This window comes from Pogoniulus pusillus, chromosome 24, assembly GCF_015220805.1.
Source record: "Pogoniulus pusillus isolate bPogPus1 chromosome 24, bPogPus1.pri, whole genome shotgun sequence".
Taxonomy (NCBI): domain Eukaryota; kingdom Metazoa; phylum Chordata; class Aves; order Piciformes; family Lybiidae; genus Pogoniulus; species Pogoniulus pusillus.
The window spans coordinates 13,700,351-13,721,706 of NC_087287.1; the positions used below are offsets into that span (position 1 = coordinate 13,700,351).

General features: G+C 42.9%; 1 protein-coding gene across 5 annotated transcripts in view; it reads right to left on the bottom strand.

Annotated features, from left to right (window-relative positions):
• The window catches only part of TRIM66 (tripartite motif containing 66), a 47,398-nt gene that overhangs the window by 15,635 nt on the left and 10,407 nt on the right, over nt 1-21,356 (bottom strand). For all 5 annotated transcript variants that reach the window (XR_010306750.1, XM_064163685.1, XM_064163684.1 and 2 more), the window contains 8 exons: nt 19,311-19,458; nt 16,495-16,627; nt 15,761-15,877; nt 13,771-13,885; nt 11,639-11,785; nt 11,381-11,498; nt 8,711-9,612; nt 6,580-6,741 (listed from right to left, as the gene is read on the bottom strand). Coding sequence is in view for 4 of the 5 variants with exons in the window: in XM_064163685.1 (XP_064019755.1) it covers nt 6,580-6,741; nt 8,711-9,612; nt 11,381-11,498; nt 11,639-11,785; nt 13,771-13,885; nt 15,761-15,877; nt 16,495-16,627; nt 19,311-19,458 (1,842 nt within the window). In the remaining variant the exon portion in view is untranslated. The remainder of the gene's footprint in view (nt 1-6,579; nt 6,742-8,710; nt 9,613-11,380; nt 11,499-11,638; nt 11,786-13,770; nt 13,886-15,760; nt 15,878-16,494; nt 16,628-19,310; nt 19,459-21,356) is intronic.

The window sequence follows — 21,356 nt, forward strand, 5'->3', positions numbered from 1 at the left end:
AGGCCATCAAACTGCCATCTGTCTTTCCCTTGGGGCAAAAGTTAATTTTGTGGTTATTTTAATGATGAAGCAACATTATGATCTTTCAGTGCAAAATATTAAAACTCACAGTTAAGAACAGACACATTCCAATCTGATCCATGGAGCTGCTGTCAAGTGTGAAGTGAACAATGCACTGGGAACAAGGCTCATTAATAGCCTATTAATTCACTCCCTAAAATAATCATTTCTTTTGCCATTAGCAAAAATGTCTCTTTTCCCTGGGTAGTTCAGCTAGTTTTTTGCAAATGGGATGCCTTTAAAGGATTGATCTCTGTTTTATAAAAGCTGCATTGCTTTTACATTGCACCCTTTGAACAACAACAAGCATTAATTATGCTCTTGGGTAGAAGGTGGCTTCAGCTGTAGGTTAATTTTGAAACTTCTGACATTTTAATGTACAACCTGGCACATGAAGCTACATCTTGTGTCATTATAAATAGAATCCTCATTGTCTCATAATTAATTTTGGTCTGATGATCCTTCTACTATAATGGCAGCAGCATCACCACCCCAAAATAATCTTCTACCACACATTCCACAGTTATTGGTAGAGAAAGGTAAGGAAAAAGAACATGCAAAGTGCCTTCAGAGAACAACAAAAAAAAAAACCCAAACAGATTGTTCAGTTCAAATATTTCTTTGATCACTGTTGCATTTAAAAAAGGTCCAGTGTAAACATGCAGCACTAACACAGAAGAATTCGGAGAAGCAAATACTTACCTTAAAACACTGGGATTAGGATTTGTTAGGATTGTTTTGGCAAAGTCTCAAGGCTGTTGACATTAGGTGTCACAGATAAAGCAAGCTAAACCTAGGAACCGCCAATTCTCTTTGCTATAAGAGAAATATCACGCTGCAAATGGTTGCAGAGTAATGAACGGCTGCTATTAAGTGGAGCAATCCCCCTGGCAGCTCATTATGCTAGGAGGTTAAACAAATGTACTACTCCAATCCAGTTGTTTAACTCACCGCAGACAGCAGCACTGATAACAGTCTACACATACTTCCTAGCCCTATTTCCCAATTTTGGAAGAGAATCCAAGGAATTTCCTTTCTGCTTTCACGAGAAAAAGAATCCAAATCTTCCTTAACATTTTGTCTGAATAAACTGGAGCTGGCTTAAAGCAGAAGGCGGAAGAAAGGGTACGGAGCAAGCAGCATCATGTTTTATTTATCCTTTTTTCCAGGTCATGGGAAAAGGTTTTGTTAAATTAACATTCTGGGAAACGTACCTAATTGCATTAAGCACAAACACACTTGTGCTGCAAGCAACTCAATTCTTTAAAGCCAAAATAACACTCTGATGCTCAGGAATTTGCAGGATCCTGAATTTCAGGAGGTTAATATTGTTTCCTTCACATTTAGTATCCCTAAAATTAATAGTAATTAGGAAAAAAAGGGAGGTGGGGCACACACAACCACCACAAACTCATCCTGGTCCCAAGCTTAGAGTCAAAGTCCTAGAGTCAGGTATTAATTGATTACTATTTTCAGTCACTAAGTAATAACAATGTACTTAATGCAATATAAATACGTCACAAAAAGTCCGTCCTGTGCCCTCCCCAAGACCTCTCCAAATTTCACATGATTAAAAAACCAACCAAACAAAATACCAACAAAAAACACACACCAGAAACCAACAGTTAAGCACTTGCCACTGAGATGGAAGAGTTGTCACTAATAAAGCTTGTGATAAATGTGTTAGGGCAACTACACAAGAATGCTACCTCCAGCAGACTGAGCGCGGCTGTTGTCCCTGATAATCCTGTAGTAACAGCAGCACTGGCATGTCAGAGCTCCGAAGTTCCTGTGCACCAAGTCCCAGAAGAGGCTGACAAGTTCCACCATGATCTGCCACCATGTCAGCCTTGCATGAAATGCCACCATTGCATAAAACTGCAATAAAGCAAAAGCAAGAGTCCTCCTCGGATGGCATGGAACATTTTGGAGGATTTCCCTCTTTCAAGTACTTTATGGCGCTTGAGACAAACAGAGCTCTTGATCTAAAGAGCTCAGGCTCACTGCAAATCAAAAAGAAATGGTACAAAACAATCAGTGCTACAGCACCATATAAAATTTCCATGGGCTTGCACCTCAGTTACTATTTCTGGTCACTCTGGCTCAAAAGGTTGTATCAAAACCACAAAATACAGAGGGAAAGGACCAAAGATCTAAGAGACTAAAGAATAAAATTACTTCCTTGAGGGGAAGAAGTATTCCAGAGACACCAGCAATCACTTTTTAGCTACAAAAGGCTGACCTACAAAACGCAGGTGTAATGAAGGTGGTGAATACAGAGTGATTATTCACTGGTTTAAGAGTAATAATTTAGTAAGAGTGCATGGCATACTCACAGATTTATTTTGGGCAGAAAGGGAAATAACATCTCAGGGGGAGAAACCCTCAGATGTTGCTAGGAACATAACCAAGCCTGAGTCTGACAAATGCTGTTCAGTCTACTCACAACTAGCCAGAAGGCAAAACTACAAGTGGCCAATCCAGTTAGGTTTTTAGGATGAGTGTGGAAGGTAGAGAGTGTTCCACTGCCTAGGACCCAATCCAACAACTGCACAAGAAAGTCAATGAATCCTACCTCCCAAAAGTAAAGGCCTTGCTTCTAACTAGAGAAAGGGCTGAGGTTATAGAGGCTGAGATGTCCAGTTGGTCCTGCAACAACACCAATGTCTGTTGCAGCAGCACCCAAGGCTCAAACTACAAATTTGTGCTACAGATGTTCAGTATTATGGCACATCTTCAAACAGTAGGTACAACCTTTAGACCTCTTGCTCATCACAGTCACGAATGATGAGTAGGTACACGTAAGTAAAATGTGGATTGCATGCCCTTTTTCACTCCTGAAAACATAATCAAGCCAAAAATAACTCATTATTCTCACCTCTGCTCCATGGCAGATGACCTCTCCAGGCCCATGCACAAATTATTAAGTCAATATCATACAGAAAAAAAGCAACAGGAGGACCCTATCATTGCAGCAGACTTGCAACCCTTCCCACAAAATTGATAATCTAATTGAGTACTTATTCCTCCACACTGCAACTTAGCAGTTCACCTGCTTGTATAAAATCTGCTTGCTAGACCTTGGCACAATTCCCCAGAACTCAAGTGCAGGTATCTCAACAGTTATTGGGAAATTTGTCCTCTCTCTTAATGGAGAGGCTGAGTATTTGGCACTCATGGAGATGGAATTACTCCACAATCCAAATCTGGCTACATGAGTCAAATATACCAAGAGGAGAGCATGAAGAGAGAATTTTCTCCATTTCACACGTAGAAAGAAAATTTCCATTTCTAGTGCTGCATTCTCAAAAGCTGCTAAGCAAGCCAAGAGTTATACTGAGTGCAGTACTTTGACTTACACCAAATAATTTGTGGTCTAAGCATGGAAACATTTATTCTGCACAAAAATCCAATTGACAGAGAAATAGAGGAATACACAGGAAGACAGAAAGGCTGAAATCATATCACTATTAGTGTTCCAAAATCAGTGAAACAAATTATAACAAGCCCATACATAACTGAGTTACATAGAGACTAGACTGTACTACACACAGGCATACACAGCAGATGGGCACAGACAAGAATTGCTCTGGGCTTTAAGACAGCAGTAGCCTTGATGCCAATGTTTCTGACTGACACTAGCTAAACCCCCCTATGTTATAGGGCTGGAAAACCAAAATTCTGTCCACTTGGGGAAGCCAGAGTTCATTTTCGTCCTGATAGATGGTAAAATGTAACCCATGAGATTTCTGCCCATCAATGTGAGGGACAGAAAACAGCAGTCTGATATCAGAGTAAGCTGAAGAGGTGTTCTTTGATTTCAGAGGCACTCACATGGCTTACAAGAGCCTCTCACCATGGTGCAGCAGCCACAGCCGCACTTGTCTGGGATGATCTGCATAACATACTTGTGGTTTCCCTGGTTATGAGTCATGTTGTCAACCCAACTATTCATAGCATCTGCCCCATATGGCTTCACTATGACCCCACATGCAGACAACTCATCTAGCATCAAATGCAGGCCATGAACATGCTTAAAAATCAATGCACAGAGGTTTATTACATGAGTAATCAAGCCTTGACCTCCTCCAACATAAAGGCAATCACTGGGCTAATGGAAGCTTCATTTTTTGACAGATCTTGGCAAGCATATAACTAAACAGTCAGTTCCGAGTTTCGCTGCATCCTGGTTCACACTGTTTTCACTTCAATGAAAACACCTCAGCAGCCAGAGAATTGTCTGCTCCACTAGGAATGCTGTGCACCAACGCAGGCTAACAAGAGTTCAGCAGAACTGCAACACGAGGCCAAGTAGACCAATATCAATTATCCTCCAAATGGCAGAATACAGTTCTTCTCCAGGTAGAAAAAGCTTTCTCTAGCCATTTTCTCTATCATATTTTCCAAGTGTAGCATTTTAGACTCCTCCACATTCATTTTGTCCATGTCTTCCAAAAACTTTAGATGAGATGTTCTGAATACAGGTCATATACAAGTGAATGGACAAATGCCTATGCAGAAACTTTTCTCTGGAGAGGAGCATGAAAATATTTGATGAGATGAAACAGAGGTGAAAATAAAGAGATACATCCACTTGTTCTTAAAGAGGAATCAAACTCCCATTTAAGCCTAAAGTAATTGCCAGCAAAAGCAGGTATCTTTAAACAGCATCCATCAACAATACATTTCAAGGGCTTCCTCACAGTGCTATTTGCCTTCGTTATTTCCAATTAGCCATTGCCAAAGTTGCCAGCACATTACAGTTTCGTCCCAAACAGCTCACTACAAGAGACAAATTCAAGCAGAGATGGGATAGTGTAGCTGTTGAATATCTGTATTTCTTGCAGAAGCTCCAGAAATAGAGTGAAAAAACAGATACCTGTGCTTTCTGCATCAAATCATACATTTCTCAGTGCCATTAGAACAACATCCTTTTTCTAGGAGTATTTTACTCTTCTCAGATGGTACAGCAATGAATCAGACATTCTTTGGGTTTTCCTCCTCCTTCTCCCATTGGACTATACTAATCTCTCCTGCATATCTGCTTCCATTTTCTTCCCTCTTTCTGACTTTCCTTGCTCAAGCTGTTGGAAGTATCATTTATTTACAGGCACAGAAGACAAAGCACAGCTTTTTCAACACACAGGTAGGAAAAGCCCCTGAAAGCCAGCTCACACCATTCATTTCCACAAATAACTTGGAGGGTGTGTCTGCACTACAAGACAAGTGGAAGCTCAGGTTCACAGTCTTACTCAGGCTTCAAATACACAACTTCAATTTTTACCTAAAGGTAGCTCTATCCTAGAAAATTTGCATGGCTTTCCTCAGTGCTGTGCTCTGTCATCAGAGGCTGAGGGAGAGCAGCTTCTGCATGTGAAAGTCCAGAGCAAAGGGATTCATCTTAGAATTGTGTGATACCATCAGCCTGATCCAGAAATTCCATCATTTCTACCAGATTAAGTTAGCAATTGCAGATTTCTCTGTGGCTTCCACACGCTCAGTAATCATTATCTTCACAATTCCCAAGAGAATCCAACTCTCTGAATGGGTATTGCATCACAACTATGTCGGGTCAACAAAGCTACATGCTAAAGAAGGATAAAGTGACTTCCTCTTGCGGGGCCAGTAAGGAAATACAAACTCTTCCACAATATTCCACACATAAATTTCAAGAAAAAAATACCCATGAAAGACTTCTACATGGTACATGACATGAGGATTGCACAGAAATCCAAGCAGATCTGAATTTGGAATGTTTTAAGCTAGCTGTACAGAGAGGTAAAAGGGCATCTTCTCTGCCTCAAATGCTTAGGCAATGTCCAAGACCAGCAAGGATCTACTGATAAAGATGAGCTTTCCTGATCTTGTTTATGATGCTTCTTCAATAGCTAGTGCCTCCTAGTAAGTGGAATTATCTAAGAATGGCTTTATCACATATCAAAATATTCTAGATATAAAGAAATCCATGATTTTTCTGCTTACACATGAACAAGGGGAAGGAACATAACAGCATTATATCCCTTTCAGATGCAACATCTTCAGTTATAATTAGTGCTGTTATTTCTGAGGCAAGTATTTTGAAGGCTGTTTCTCAGGCTTGACTTCATCAGATTCTAATTCCTCCTTTTTTTAATCAAATTAACTGCTGCTAGTGTGGTAGTTAGCAAGTCCTGATAGTTAAATCCATAGAGACAGGGACTGGGCAGCAATTACTCAATGAACTATGCTGTTTATTTACTAGCTCATGCTTAAATTAACAATCGTGCCACCCAGATCTCAACACCACCAGCTTATAGAACAGCTGCCAAACCTGGCCACAGCACAGCGTGTAGGCATCTCACTGGGAGATGCACACTAGGGCCAGCCCTGACTTTTGAAGATTTGCCAGCCCTCTTGATGACTTCTACTGTATTTTTTTTTCCTATGTGATTTCAAATTCCAGTGCCATATCATATTTGATACCAATATGTTTTTCTCCTTGAAATATTTTTTGAAACAAAAAAAAAAAGTTGCTTATACCTTTCTCGCTGGATGGAAAGCGGAGTGTTGCAATGCGCTCTCAGAGGAGTGACGGCTGACACTGGCTTCTTCAACTACTGACTGTGACAGGGAAGGACTTTCGTTTTGGTCAAGAGGAATCACAGGCTTCTGGACATCAAATCCAGTGGAACTCTCATAGACCTACAAATAACAATTAAGAATTTGTGGTTTCAAAAGCTCAGAAAGAAAAGTCATAACAAAGCCACATCAACTCACAGCGCACACAACATGGTCACAGCATACACAACATGGCAAGCCTGGTAAAAACTCTGAACCAACAAAGGGATGAGATGTAACAAGGCCAAGTGCAGGGTTCTGCAGTTTGGCCACAACAACCCCAAGCAGCGCTATAGGCTGGGGACTGAGTGGCTGGAGAGCAGCCAGGAGGAAAGGGACCTGGGGGTACTGACAGATAGTAGGCTGAAGATGAGCCAGCAGTGTGCCCAGGTGGCCAAGAGAGCCAACGGCATCCTGGCCTGCATCAGGAACAGTGTGGCCTGTAGGACAAGGGAGGTTATTCTGCCCCTGTACTCAGCACTGGTCAGACCACACCTTGAGTACTGTGTCCAGTTCTGGGCCCCTCAATTCAAGAGAGATGTTGAGGTGCTGGAAGGTGTCCAGAGAAGGGCAACAAAGCTGATGAGGGGCCTGGAGCACAAATCCTATGAGGAGAGGCTGAGGGAGCTGGGCCTGTTTAGCCTGCAGAAGAGGAGGCTCAGGGGTGATCTTATTACTGTCTACAACTACCTGAAGGGGCATTATAGCCAGGTGGGGGGTGGCCTCTTCTCCCAGGCAACCAGCAATAGAACAAGGGGACACAGTCTCAAGTTGTGCCAGGGTAGGTATAGGCTGGATGTTAGGAAGAAGTTCTTCACAGAGAGAGTGATTTCCCATTGGAATGGGCTGCCCAGGGAGGTGGTGGAGGCACCGTCCCTGGGGGTCTTCAAGAAAAGACTGGATGAGGCACTTAGTGCCATGGTCTAGTTGATTGGTTAGGGCTGGGCGATAGGTTGGACTGGATGATCTTGGAGGTCTCTTCCAACCTGGCTGATTCTATGATTCTATTCTATGATTCTAAAGACGTTCAAACTAACCCTAAGCAGAAGGATAAATGCACAGAGAAAGTTTTCCCTCAAAACATAATGAATTATAACTAAAATGTCAAGTGCTGCTGTAATGTACAGCTATTCCAAAAGCCTTCAGTCTGCCCCCACAGGTAAGCCACTTTGAAAGCTATTCAAGGTGGAAGCTCCATGGCATTTACACAACAGCAACTCCCAGCCACCTTCCTTCTGCAGTCCTCACTGTTCTGAGCAAGTTTCAAAGCCATCTTATTGTGCATCTTATCTGCCTTGTAGTTTGGATGCTCACCACCAAGCATCATTCCTTTTTCAAAAGTAGGTTTTTTACCAACAGAGGAAAAAGAGAAATTAGCTGTGGTGACAAAACTAACAGAACATCAAGTCTGAACACTGATGAAAATCTTAAAGGACATGACACAGCAGCAAGAGCAGCTACCAGTGGAATGGGAAATAACTCCTGGGTATATTTAAAAACAAAACCAAAACAGTTGTTCTTTGCTCTCTTTTCACTGCTCATTCAGAATCAAAAGGGAATCTTTTTCAAGGATTCAGAGCTTAGTTTCCAGTAAAAAAAAGAGTGAAAATGGAGACTGAGATACATACTCAAGAAGGAGGAATGATGATGCTTTTATTCTCTCACCTGCTGTCCACCTTGTCTACTTAAAGACTCTTCAGGCTTCAGGCAATATATCACTTGACAGAAAATGTTGGCCTATCATAGAATCATAGAATCAACCAGGTTGGAAGAGACCTCCAAGATCATCGAGTCCAACCTATCACCCAGCCCTAGCCAGTCAACTAGACCATGGCACTGAGTGCCTCATCCAGTCTTTTCTTGAAGACCCCCAGGGGCGGTGCCTCCACCACCTGCCTAATCTGCATGAGGCTCACAAGAAGCCTCTGATGAATACAAACACAGACAAGAAAACTCAGAGACTTCAACCAAATACATGGACTCTCAATGGTGTCTCCCATTTCTGAGCTTACACTGACTGAACACAACAGGAAAGAACTTTTAGAGAACTTACCTGTTCTTCATCTTGGATCTGTTGCTGAACTGGGGCTGGCTGCCTCACTATGTAGTTGATTTGACCCACTATGGTCTGTTGAACGTGCTGAGGTGGCTTGGCTTGGTTCAGCTGCAAGCTGGACTGTCCTTGGGCCTGCAAAAGAAGCTCTAGATCCTTTTTCATCTCCTCCAGTTCGAACTGGTGGTGCATCATGTCTAGGCTCTGCTGGATGACTTGTTTGTGGGTGTTCTCATTCTGACCCGATGGTGGCGATGCTGATGCCTGCTGCTGCTGCGGAGGCTGCTGCTGCGGAGGCTGCTGCAAGTGGTTAGATTTTGTCTTCTGGAGATTACCAAGTTGCACTTGCACAGTTGACGTCTGTAAACAAGCCTGAGTGCGCAGTGGTTGTAGATGGCCGGTGTGAACCTGCTGAGTCTCATGCGATACAACAGCGTAACCCAGGCGGGCAGGCTGCTGCAGCTGCTGGGAAGGGAACTGCTTTCCCATCCTTCCGGGGACGGTCTCCGGCTCTGCCCGCGGCTGCTGTTCCAGCCCAGGCTGTGTCAGTTTCAGAGGCTGGGGGGCAGCCCTGTATTCCTTTTCCCGTTGCTGCATGCCGTACTGCGGAGGAAGACGCTGCTGGTGCGGTTCGGCAGGTTGTCGAAAATTGTGATGGCGATTTGTGTCTTGGTAAGAAGGCTGAGCTCTGCCTGGGTGAGGAACGCCGAGGCAGTGCGAGCAGCATGCAGGCACAGGACACTGCGCTGCAGCCGGCAACTGCTGTAGCTGGCTACTCACCGGTCCCAGCTGTGGAGCTGGTGACCGCTGCCCCTGAAGCAGGGAGGTCTGTAAGCCTTGCACGTTTCCACAGAGCAGCACATCTGAGCGAGAAATGTGACCACCTTCCGTTGTGAAACCTCCTGGAAAAAAACAGTAAATATGCTTCCTCCTGTAGTCCTGGCTAACTCACACGATAAAACCAGAATGATGGCTGTCTCCCTGTCTCCATTTCAAACACTAAACATATTCCAACAGTCCTTCAACATACCAGCAAGACAGATTTCTCCAGGTGTTTCAGTAATCTAGAATCACAGCAAACTCCCTCAGATGTCAGTGGAACTCATGGCTGAATGACCAGCAAGCGCTTTGAAAAACTGACTTCACTTTAACTGAGGGATGTGGCTTATACTTTCATTTTTAACTCAGGTATAAGCATATCTGTGGTCCTGTGATATCTTCTCATCAATAAGCATAAGTACAAAAGAACACCTCCAGGGTGAAAATAACAAAATAGAGATTTATGTTATGTAGGTGAGAATCTTAAAAGCTACAAGTGACCCGTGAACAGATTTTGTCCACGCTTTTAGTCAGGAGAAGATTATTCCCTGTGATATTGTTACAGTGTTTTACCTCACCTAGTTTTTAATAATTTAAAATGGGAAGAGAACCAATCTTTTAGACCACTGGTCTGCCCACTGAAGTGAATTTACTGTAAAAACCCACTGCAGTTGGGAAATTTATAGCTGGTGGGAAACAAAGTCACGCTATGCACACTCATTATACAACTAACACTGTATTTATTAGACACTCAACGTCGTGCAGTCGTTTTTGTGCTCATTAACTGTGTCTCAAGCACTGCTCAGGTCTTTTGGCCACTAAGATAGGAAATAATCTGAGAAGTGTCATGGTCTGGTTGACTGGATAGGGCTGGGTGATAGGTTGGACTGGACAACCCTGGAGGTCTCTTCCAACTTGGTTGATTCTATGACTCTAAGTATGGGCATGACTGAGCTCAACTGCCCCCAGGTAAGAGAGAGGAGCTAGCACAAGGCTCACTGCAGATACTCCATTTCTCCTTACAGAGTCAAAGAGCTTGCGTGCTGGGGCAGAACCAAATTTCAAACACACTGAGCAAATTCAAGGCTCTTTGATGGACAGTGACACCACATGTTATGTAAAATCAGCTGAAAGTTATCTGTTCAGTCCTCCCACTAAACTAGCAGCTGCATTCTTATATTGAGATTCTGCAAGACCATCATAGATGATATTCTATGAGGAGAGGCTGAGGGATCTGGGGTTGTTTAGCCTGGAAAAGAGGAGGCTCAGGGGTGACCTCATTGCTGTCTACAACTACCTGAAGGGAGGTTGTAGCCAGGTGGGGGGTGGCCTCTTCTCCCAGGCACCCAGCAATAGAACAAGAGGATACAGTCTCAAGTTGTGCCAGGGAAAGTATAGGCTGGATGTTAGGAGGAAGTTCTTCACAGAGAGAGTGATTGGCATTGGAATGGGCTGCCCAGGGAGGTGGTGGAGTCACCGCCCCTGGAGGTGTTGAAGACAAGCCTGGATGAGGCACTTAGTGCCATGGTCTAGTTGACTGGATAGGGCTGGATGATCTTGGAGGTCTCTTCCAACCTGGTTGATTCTATGATTCATACAGCATATTTCTAGGCAATATTTGTAAGGTGATATCTATGAATACATTATGATGTCTTTTAATAGGTTGAATTGCCAGAACTGGAGGGAAAGACAGGCAAGTTCAGCCGTAGTAGCTTTTCTTCAGAAAATGACACATGTTACCAAACTGGAAGTCCAAACAGAAAGAGCACTTTAGGGAAAGTACTGTATGTCTATATCTGTCTTGTCTGGCTTTGGAAACTTGCCTAATAAACAACAATATATTTGTCTTACCCAGATTGGACAATTGTTTAGTCCAGTAGGAGGGATCCCAAGTAAATCTGATCTTGAGAGGAGGGCCTACATCTGTGTTACAGTTTGTCTCCAACAAGCGCTGGATCTGAAATACAATCTGGTAACAACCAAGCAATGATGATTTTATTCACAGTCATGAAAAATGTTTTCTTTGAGAAAGAAAGATTAAATCCTCAGAACAGTTCTCATAATTGCTGCACAATTTCAGTTTACTGAGAAAATAAGCATTGCTCTTACCAGTTCCTTACTGAAGAGAAATGGGATGCTGTTTTTACTGCACACTGCCCAGCTGATAAAGTTCTGCACATGTTCTACCTCCCTGCTTAAAACCACAACACCTTGCAGCTGTTGCTCCAATTTCTGCCTTCTTTCACTGGTGATTTTCTGTGAATTTGAATCAGCAGAAGATAGTTCTCATTCTTTGGACACATAATGCATGCCATTGTTGGCATCACATTATGCATTATTTGCAGCCACACTGTTATTCAGAAACTCTTTTGAGCAGCAGTCATGAAAAGAAAGTAAATCCTATTCAACAGCTGTGTCTGCAGTCAGGAAGAGCAATGACTTCTCCAGGACCAACCAACCTGCATCACTGTGGCCTGTGTTTAACAGAATCATGTCATCCAAGAAAGCTGCAGAAGATGGATCAATTTGCACCTGGACCACTTGCTTGCCTCTTGCAATACACAACAGGAGAGATTTAAGAAAGAATAGAAAACCAGAAGAAGTATGCAGCATTTCCTCAGAATAGTTTTCCAGTCTCCAGTAATTCACAACTTAGGAACCACAAAGACAGAGGCTACATTTTACCTCAGTCTATTTTTCTATGAATTTGCCTAACTCTTTTTAAACACATGCAAGACGTGTTGCAGCAAGGAGTTCCACACTTATTTACCACTTACGTGAAGAACTATCTGCCCTTGTCTGACTTTAACTCAGCACCCCTCTACATGCACTTCAACAGAGATCTGTGCATATGCTTCAGGTGTGTGTACAGTTCTGTTGCAGTTTCAGATGACTCCAACACTGAAATGTTGTCAAAACACATCAACACTGAATGTTTAATGGTACTGAAATGAGAACATAGGTTTCTCTTTCTTTGCTTAGCTATCAGCCATATTTGAGTCGAATATATCAGTTCAAAGGTAGGCAGCAAATGCTGAGTGCCTTGTCTTCCCAGCATCTGCTAAAATCACCCAAGAGTAACATCTGATCAGATCTGAGAGCACTTTCAGTGCTTGGCACAATTCTAAATATAACCCTGCATATTTCAACTGCACATCAAAAAACTGAGGAGTCAAAACTGCAGGCTCTGTAACAGAAAATACACCAGAGGGCCATTTCATAGAATCATAGAATCAACCAGGTTGGAAGAGACCTCCAAGATCATCCAGTCCAACCTATACCCCAGCCCTATCCAGTCAACTAGACCATGGCACTAAGTGCCTCATCCAGGCTTTTCTTTAACACCTCCAGGGATGGTGCCTGCACCACCTCCCTGGGCAGCCCATTCCAATGCCAACCACTCTCTCTGGCAAGAACTTCCTCCTAATATCCAGCCTATACCTACCCCGGCACAACTTGAGACTGTGTCCCCTTGTTCTATTGCTGGGTGCCTGGGAGAAGAGGCCACCCCCCACCTGGCTACAACCTCCCTTCAGGTAGTTGTAGACAACAATGAGGCTACCCCTGAGCCTCCTCTTCTCCAGGCTAAACAACCCCAGCTCCCTCAGCCTCTCCTCATAGGGTTTATGTTCCAGGCCCCTCACCAGCTTTGTCGCCCTTCTCTGGACACCTTCCAGCACCTCAACATCTCTCTTGAATTGAGGAGCCCAGAACTGGACACAGTACTCAAGGCGTGGCCTGACCAGTGCTGAGTACAGGGGAAGAATAACCTCCCTTGTCCTACAGGCCACACTGTTCCTGATGCAGGCCAGGATGCCGTTGGCTCTCTTGGCCACCTGGGCACACTGCTGGCTCATCTTCAGCCTACTATCTATTTTCCAGGCAGGTTATTAAATGTGTTGCTAGTGGTCTTCTACAAATGGAACATTACAGCCAGAAGCTAAGTTTTCAAACTACTCAGAAGGTGGACACACATTCTCTGTAATTGCATTAGAAAATGTGGTCAGCTCAGGATAAGCAAACATTCAGGTACCTCATCCTGCATCTTTGTTAAGCATTGATTGCACATAAAATTCTGCAGATTAAAAAAGGCAGAAAAAAAAGAGACCAAAAAAAAGGATATTTGCAAACATAAGCGAGGGAACAATAACTCTCACAGCCTATATTCTTTCCATTGCCAGTGGCATTGTATTTAATTAAGTTAAATTTGCCAAGTTATCAAGCAAACCAGCCTTACTTACTTCTAGTTGTTCCAGAAGGACGTTTGTTCTTTTATTGATTTCATTCATCAAAATCATCTTGGCCATTTTTATTTGATTTTCTACCTTTTTGTATAAATGTTTTACTTCAAGCAACCTGAGAGTAAGAGATACACATCTCTGGATGAACCAACTGGTATGTCATTTATTCAGAGCTTAGTAGTTTATTTGTTATAAGAACAAGCACAAATCCAGGCTGGGTGGCAAATGACGGGCGAGCAGCCTGGGGGAAAAGGACTTGGGGGTCTGGGGTGATGCAAAGCTCAACATGAGCCAGCAGTGTCAGTGCATCCCAGAGAGCAACTCTGTCCTGGGCTGCAGCAAGAGAAGTGTGGCCAGCAGGGCAAGGAAGAGGATTCTCCCCCTTTACTCCGCTCTCATCAGACCCCATCTAGAGTATTGTGTACAGTTCTGGAGCCCCCAGCACAAGAAGGACATCAAACTGTTGGAGCAAGTCCAGAGGAGGCTTCAGAGGGCTGGAGCACCTCTGCTATGAGGATAGGCTATGAGAGTTGGGGCTCTTCAGCCTGGAGAAGAGAAGGCTTTGAGAAGACCTTATAGTAGCCTTGCAGTATCTGAAGGGGGCCTACAGGAAAGCTGGGGAGGGACTATTTACAAGGTCTTGTCATGACAGGACAAGGGGTAATGGGTTTAAGCTGGCAGAGGGGAGATTTAAACTAGATGTTAGGAAGAAGTTCTTTCCAGTGAGGGTGGCAAGACACTGGCACAGGTTGCCAGCTGTTGTGAGATAAGGCCAGGGTGGATGAGGCCTTGAGCAACCTGTTCTAGTGGGAGGTGTCCCTGCCTATGGCAGGGGGTTGGAACCAGATGAGTTTTGAGGCCCCTTCCAACCTAAATCATTCTATGAACTGATTTAACCCTTGGCAGAGAACTTCAATGAAGGTTGTACCATTTCCCAGAAGTTTTCCCATAATTCTCTTCAAGACAGAATCATAGAATGATTTGGTTTGGAAGTGACATTTAAACATCATTTAGTCCAACCACCCTGTAATGTGCAGGGGCATCTGCAACCAGAGCAGGTTGCTCAGAGCCCCATGCAACCTGTCCTGGGATGTTTCCAGGAATAGGCTTCTACCACCTCTCTGGGCAAGCTGTGTCAGTGTTTCACCACCCTCAATGTAAAACATTTTTTCCTTACCTTTAGTCTGATCTACCTGATCTTTCAGTTTAAAACCATCACCCTTTATCCAGTCACAGAGCCTGCAAGAAAGTCTGCTCCCATCTTTCTTACAGGCTTCCTTTAAGTACTGAAAGACACAGTCAGTCTTCCTGGAGCCTTTGCTTCTTCAGGCCAAATATTTGCAACTCTCTCAGCCTGCCCTCACAGGAACAGTGCTCCAGCCCCCTGATCACTCCTCTGGACCCACCCCAACAGGTCAATGCCTCTCTTGCGCCAAGGACTTCAGAGCTTGATGCAGTACTCCAGGTGAGGTCTTACCGGAGCAGAGGGACAGAATCACCTCCCTTAATCTGGCTTTCTGCACTGCAGGTGCACATTGCTGCCTCATTTCCAGATTTTCATCCACCGTTAGCCCCAAGTCCTCCTCCACAGGGATGCTCTCCATTCTTTTTCCCCCTAGCCTGTTTTGATAACAGGAGTTTCCCTGACACAAATGAAGGACCTTGCACCTGGCCTTGTTGAACCTCGTGTGGTTCACATGGGCCAACTTCTCAAGCTTGTGCAGGTCTCGCAGGTCTCTCTGGATGACATCCTGCCCCTCTAGCATGTCAGTCACAGCACTCAGCTTGCTGCCACGTGCCAATTTGCTAAGCATACATTCAATCCCACTCTCCGTGTCACTGATGAAGATATTAAAGAGCACTGGTCCCACTATGGACCCCTGAGGGACACCACTTGTCACTGCTTTTACTTCTGCTAACCTACATTTAAGGAAAACTGTCTTTTTAGTGATCACTCACTTTCATGAGGACAAAAAAAAGGCGTCATTACCTGTCTTCAATCTGTTTAGTTGAAACTTGAATCCCACTTCTTTTCTCTTCCACTTTAGTTACAGCGTTTTCCAGGATCACTCTCTGATTTTGCAAAGCTTCATCAAGATGTCTGAACCTGTGAAAGGAAGGGAAATTCCCACACCGTGGTCTTTTTCTGTTGGCAAGCAATCAACTTATCAGCTGGTAAGTTTAGGGGTTTGGTTGTCTTAATACTAGTCTGGACATGGTCCCCTGCTTCTTTCCTACTATAGATGTTCTCTGTGACAGCTAAGCTTAATTGCTCCTCATATAGGCAGGCTGATCTCACAACAAGTGTTATTCTACAGACAGTTCCTTAGCTCACACGATTCCACTGGCAAGCAGCATGCTTAAGCATTGGTAACTCTGGCCTTGTACAGTCATGATGGCTTTGATAAAGGCAGAACTATGTGACTTATGCTAAGTAGTGAGTTCAACTTGTGCCTCTGAGGGCAATCAGAGGAAGCATATGCATGCACATCTTATGTCTGGGCAGATAATACAAGGGGAAGGGTCACACTGCTGGCAGCAGAGTGTGTTCTGTGAGGGCAGTGACCCCTAAGTTACACTGCTTGGGCATAAGACAACTGAACTCTCTCTTGCTGTGACTGTTAAGAATGGAGTAGCCTGCAGCTTCAGTTGAACACAGATGAACAATGGTAAATCTAAATTAGCTAGTTTTAGACAGGGTTACGAGTTAGCAACATGTGCTACCTGTGTTCCTTATGCTCTGTCAGAAGGCAGCTGCGGCATGTAAGTGTATCACAAGTCTCACAAAACAGCTTGAGGGGCTCCTGAGCGTGCACTGGACAAAAGACCAATAACTTGCTTGCTTCATCTGCAGTTGCTGAAGAACATAAAGCAGTGTTGCCATTGACAAGAATTACTATTACAGTCCAGAAAAAAAGAGCTGTCAGATTCTCCCAATTTCATTGAAATGCTATTTCTCACATATCCTGACCTTGGAACCATCTGATTACATCAAGCAGAGCTCATTAAGATTTTTTTCCTGGCCTTATACATCCTACAAATTGAGCACATCAAAGGGGTTCAGAAACAAGTCCTCAAAACTAATTCTTATTGTCCTCAAAACTCTCAAAGAGTTCTGAATATCTGCCATGGTTTTGGGCACCTGCATTGTGACTTCAAACGCCCTGGTCTGATAAACCAGTTAACAAAACTGTATTGTAAAACACAGAAAAGCAAATGTAGAAAAGCAAGGAACAACTTTGTTCCTTTTGTTTGTTGTAAATGCAATAAACAAAATTCAGCAGCCAGGGGATATTGGTATTAGGCAGTAAAAGCCTTTTCTAAACAGATTTTCTGAGAGGTAATGTGATGAAGAATAGACAGCAGAAATGTAAAGTGGAAACATTGCTCCAGTACAATTGATTCTTGCCTTCTTTGCTGGATACAACACAATTGTCTTAGGAAGAAGGAACACTGCCAGCGAAAGAATATGAAGATAAACCACTAAGCCATGGCAAAACATAAACCCCTTCAATGAAGTTAGACATTCACAAGTACATACACAACAGTAGTTAAGGCAGGAGAGGGAAGCTCTTCTTTTGGATTCCAAAATACACAGACTGCAAAGCCTTATTTCAGCAGCCAGTGCAAGGACCACTCATCATTATTACTGATTAAAACCATTCTTTTCTTCAAATGGTCAAGAAGGAGAAGCAATGCTAAAGCCCAGTGACAGCTTTATGCAGGTCAGTGTTCAGATTCCCTGCCCACAGAACCATCCTTGTTACTAGCATGTAGGGACATATAAGGGAACAACAAGAGAAGTCCATGATAGCATCTTCAAGGTCTTCCTACACAGACACTATCCAATTATCTTCATAGTGGAATGGTAGTCAAAGCTCATCTTTTCCTCCCCTATGGAGTCAGAGATTATATCTTAAAAGAATACTAAAAAGCCCATAATAACTGCCTCAATTTTCATGACTTGGAAAAGCTCCTCTAAGTACCCAGCACCTGCAGAGCATGCAGGCTGTTTTTCTGAAAACTCAGGATCAAATTAGCCATATTAAACTCCAACTCATAATGAGATGTGGTCTTTACAGTCCAAGTATAATGAAGCTTAGTCACAATCATACATAATGATTTCTCCATTTTTCTCTCTCTGAAGGGTTCTTTAGCCTTTGGGTGATTGTAATCATCCCAGAGAAATCTGTAGGTCTTTCAGTGCTGTTAGATTTAAGAGACAAGAAGATTTCCAGTGCACACTAAGAATAAAAATCAATGTTATCTAATTACACACAGACTCCCAGCCTCTGCCACTAGTAATTCCCTGATTCAATTGACGTGTCAGTGAGAACTGCCACTGAGCCATGGTATTCTTGACCTACTTTATACTCAGCTCAAAGCTACACTCTTCAGTTTTAAAATAAACTGAACTCTTACACATCAGACACTAAACAAAGACGCAAGCCTGCATGTTCTAGGAGCATCTTGACCACAACTGTCCATGTTATCTGCTTGAAAAGAACCTCACTTGAAGAACAGGGGAAGTTTAGTTGCCCTAAATTCTGAGTTAGCATCATCTGAGCCACCTTCTTCTACAGCCTGTATTTTCTATGTCTCAGGTGGGTCTCTCGAATAATTAACTATTTTTTTTTAATCTCTCTTCCTATAGCCAAGACTTAAAAGAACTCCCACCTGTGGCAAGCATAAAGTATAGGCTTCTACAAGCAAAATGCTGAAGACAAAAAAATATAATATAAAAAATATAATCAGTAGGCCACACCTAAGTTTATCCCTTGTTCTCTACTTCACCTTCCTTACGAAGAAGTGCAGCACAAACTCTAGCTATAACTTCATTTGTTAGACAAGAGTAAACTTAAATTGTTGTATAAAATTGCAGAACTTATTTTAGGTTACAAATTGCTTACCTAATTTTAGGTTAGCAGATTTCTGCCACACAAGCAAAGAAAATACTCGCTAGTAACAGCAGCTGACAATCCTTTCTGTGAATCATGATTGTATAAGGTCGAGACATTTTTGCCAGTAGGCTTCATTTGTGCTTTCTGATGACCGTGTAAGTAGTCACACTCAAGAACCACATTTTTCACCCCAGGCTTAGAAAAGGAACATCCTATAGTGATTACAGCCTTTTCTGCCTGTGACTCTGCCTCCTGCACCTTGTTCATAAGCACAGGAGAGGCTTTATGGTAGTTTTCTGAAGGAAACTACCCAAAAGAGAACAGAAATACTTGAAGGGAAAAGATCTGTTCCTACAGATGTTTCCTTACGGATCTGATCCCAGCCCATCACCCCACAGACTGAAAAGGCATGTGGAAAACACGGTTTCTGTGAAACAAATATCCAACATCTTTCAAGTAACATGTAGTGCTGCTTGTGCTAATGGCTCTGAAGTTACAGGAAAATCAGTCTCACTGACACACACACATACTTCTGAGTCATACAGCACAGTGTCTGTGACACAGAGCCTGCTACTGCTTCTTTTTCAGACAAATAATGGACATGAGAAGAAACCAACTTTCAAATTGTGTCTTCAGTACCTGTGCAGCCCTTCAGGGACACAGATAGGAAGCGGTCTCCAGTTTCCTTGCCATGTCCATGTTCCTCTGTACATGAGCTGCACAACCACTTATTGCAGCTGGTGCAGAGACTGTGGGCAGGTCTCTTCTCTTTACACGTAGCACAGCTCTGAGAACAAAAGTGCAAGGATGACACAAGGCTAACAAATCAGCTACACAAACTGCTGTTTCACAGACTGATTCAGATTGGGGAGGTTAACATTTTTCTTCCTCAGAGTAATGCAGTTCAAGTGATTTTAAGAGTCTGGTTGTTATACAAGAGAACAGAATAAAATCAGCATTTGAAGATCTTAAATCCAACTGGTTGTTGTGCGCTCTAGCGCAAGCATAACGATGATGGGATGCAAGAATTACTCAGCAAAAATCTAAGCTCCATGCCATACTTGAAGTCAGAATAAATAATCAGAAAGGTTTGTTAGCTGAAAAAGCCATGAAACTATGACATGAGGCTCGTCTCATTTCAGTTAAGCAGGGTTAGTTTTGAAAACAAGTGGTGGTATGCTTTGTAACCCCTATCTGTTAGTGTTGTGCTACTCCATGGTGGCTTTAACACATCAAATGAGCAGACATCTTACTATTATTATACATATGTATACATATTTATAGAGAGATTTATAGGTCATAAAGAGATATTTATAGAGAGAGATAGGATGTCAAGTAAACATTTGAAATGTAAAAGAATCAAACATAGCCTACCAGCAACCCATGAAGGGACAGCTTAGTGAACAGGTCTGCTTTCTCTGCAGTAACCAGAACTGCTTAGTCACAGGTTTGCCTGTAACAGTTCAGCTGTCAGTCTGACTCCAACTTACACTGACCCTGTACTGTGTGAACATTACTTACGCTAGTGGCACAGCATAGAATGTTCCGAGTTACATTATTTATGACATGGAAATGGGCTTTAGGGCGAGAGGTTTCTGAATTGCAACTGCTGGTATATAGCACATTCCTTCAGTAATGCATCACCATCTTACACACTGAGAAACATTTTGCTTCCAAACATTTTGTTACAAGCCTTGACAGATTCCCATTTGAACATATTAAGTAAATTAAGGAAACTATGGCAGTTGATTTGTGTCTCAGTTGGATGAGCTGAGGCTTACTGCTTTTTGTATCACTGATGGTGAAGCTATGGCTATAGTTTCGGGGGCAGGGGTTTAAAAGAAAGTACACAAGCTTCACTTGACTGTCAACAAAAAGTTAATAACTATGAGAAAGGCCTGTGAGTCCCACCAGAGTGTTCCTGCACTCCAGCAAGAAATCTGCTTTTCTGAACTCCTTTCAGGACTCCTAAGGGGTTACAGAAGGGGTGGGGGAGGAAATAACCTGGCACTTTTTAAAACCTTGGATATTCTCATTTGATTTCCTTTCTACACAACTTCTCATTGAAAGGTAAATGATGTGAGTCATAGTAATTAATAAAACCCAGTACAGTAAGTGCATTCTAAAGAGCACTGTCTTGTGAAGATTCTTCTTCCCTTCAAAGAGTGCAGGTGAACAGATTGCTTCCTGGTTTAAATGAAGTTATGCTGTGCTCTTCAAGCACTTTATGCCTGAAGATGTCAACACACTTTGCTTGCACTGATTTCTTTCATTTTCCCAGAACACTCAATGGATTAGGTTACAGATCTTTTCTTTTTAAAAATTAAGACAATGAAACACAGAAATTGCTAACAGGGAAGAATTACAGCCCCACTAAGAGCATGAAAGAGACAGAAAGTCAAGTTCAGGGGATCACCCTCTGGATAACAGTCACCTGATTACAGAATAGCTTTGACAAGGTTTCACCTGCTTTAATTCCCAGCTACTGGCAATATTACCCCATTTTGCAACCACTTGTTTATACAAATAATACCCAACACTATTTTGTAACAGAGGGGACAGAAATATACACCATTCTCTGCCCACCCTCATGACTCAAACTAGTGACAACTAAAAACCAGTAAAACTAGTCCTGCCTGCTGAGTATTTAACCAAAGTGAAAAATCATCTACACACAGTGTCAAT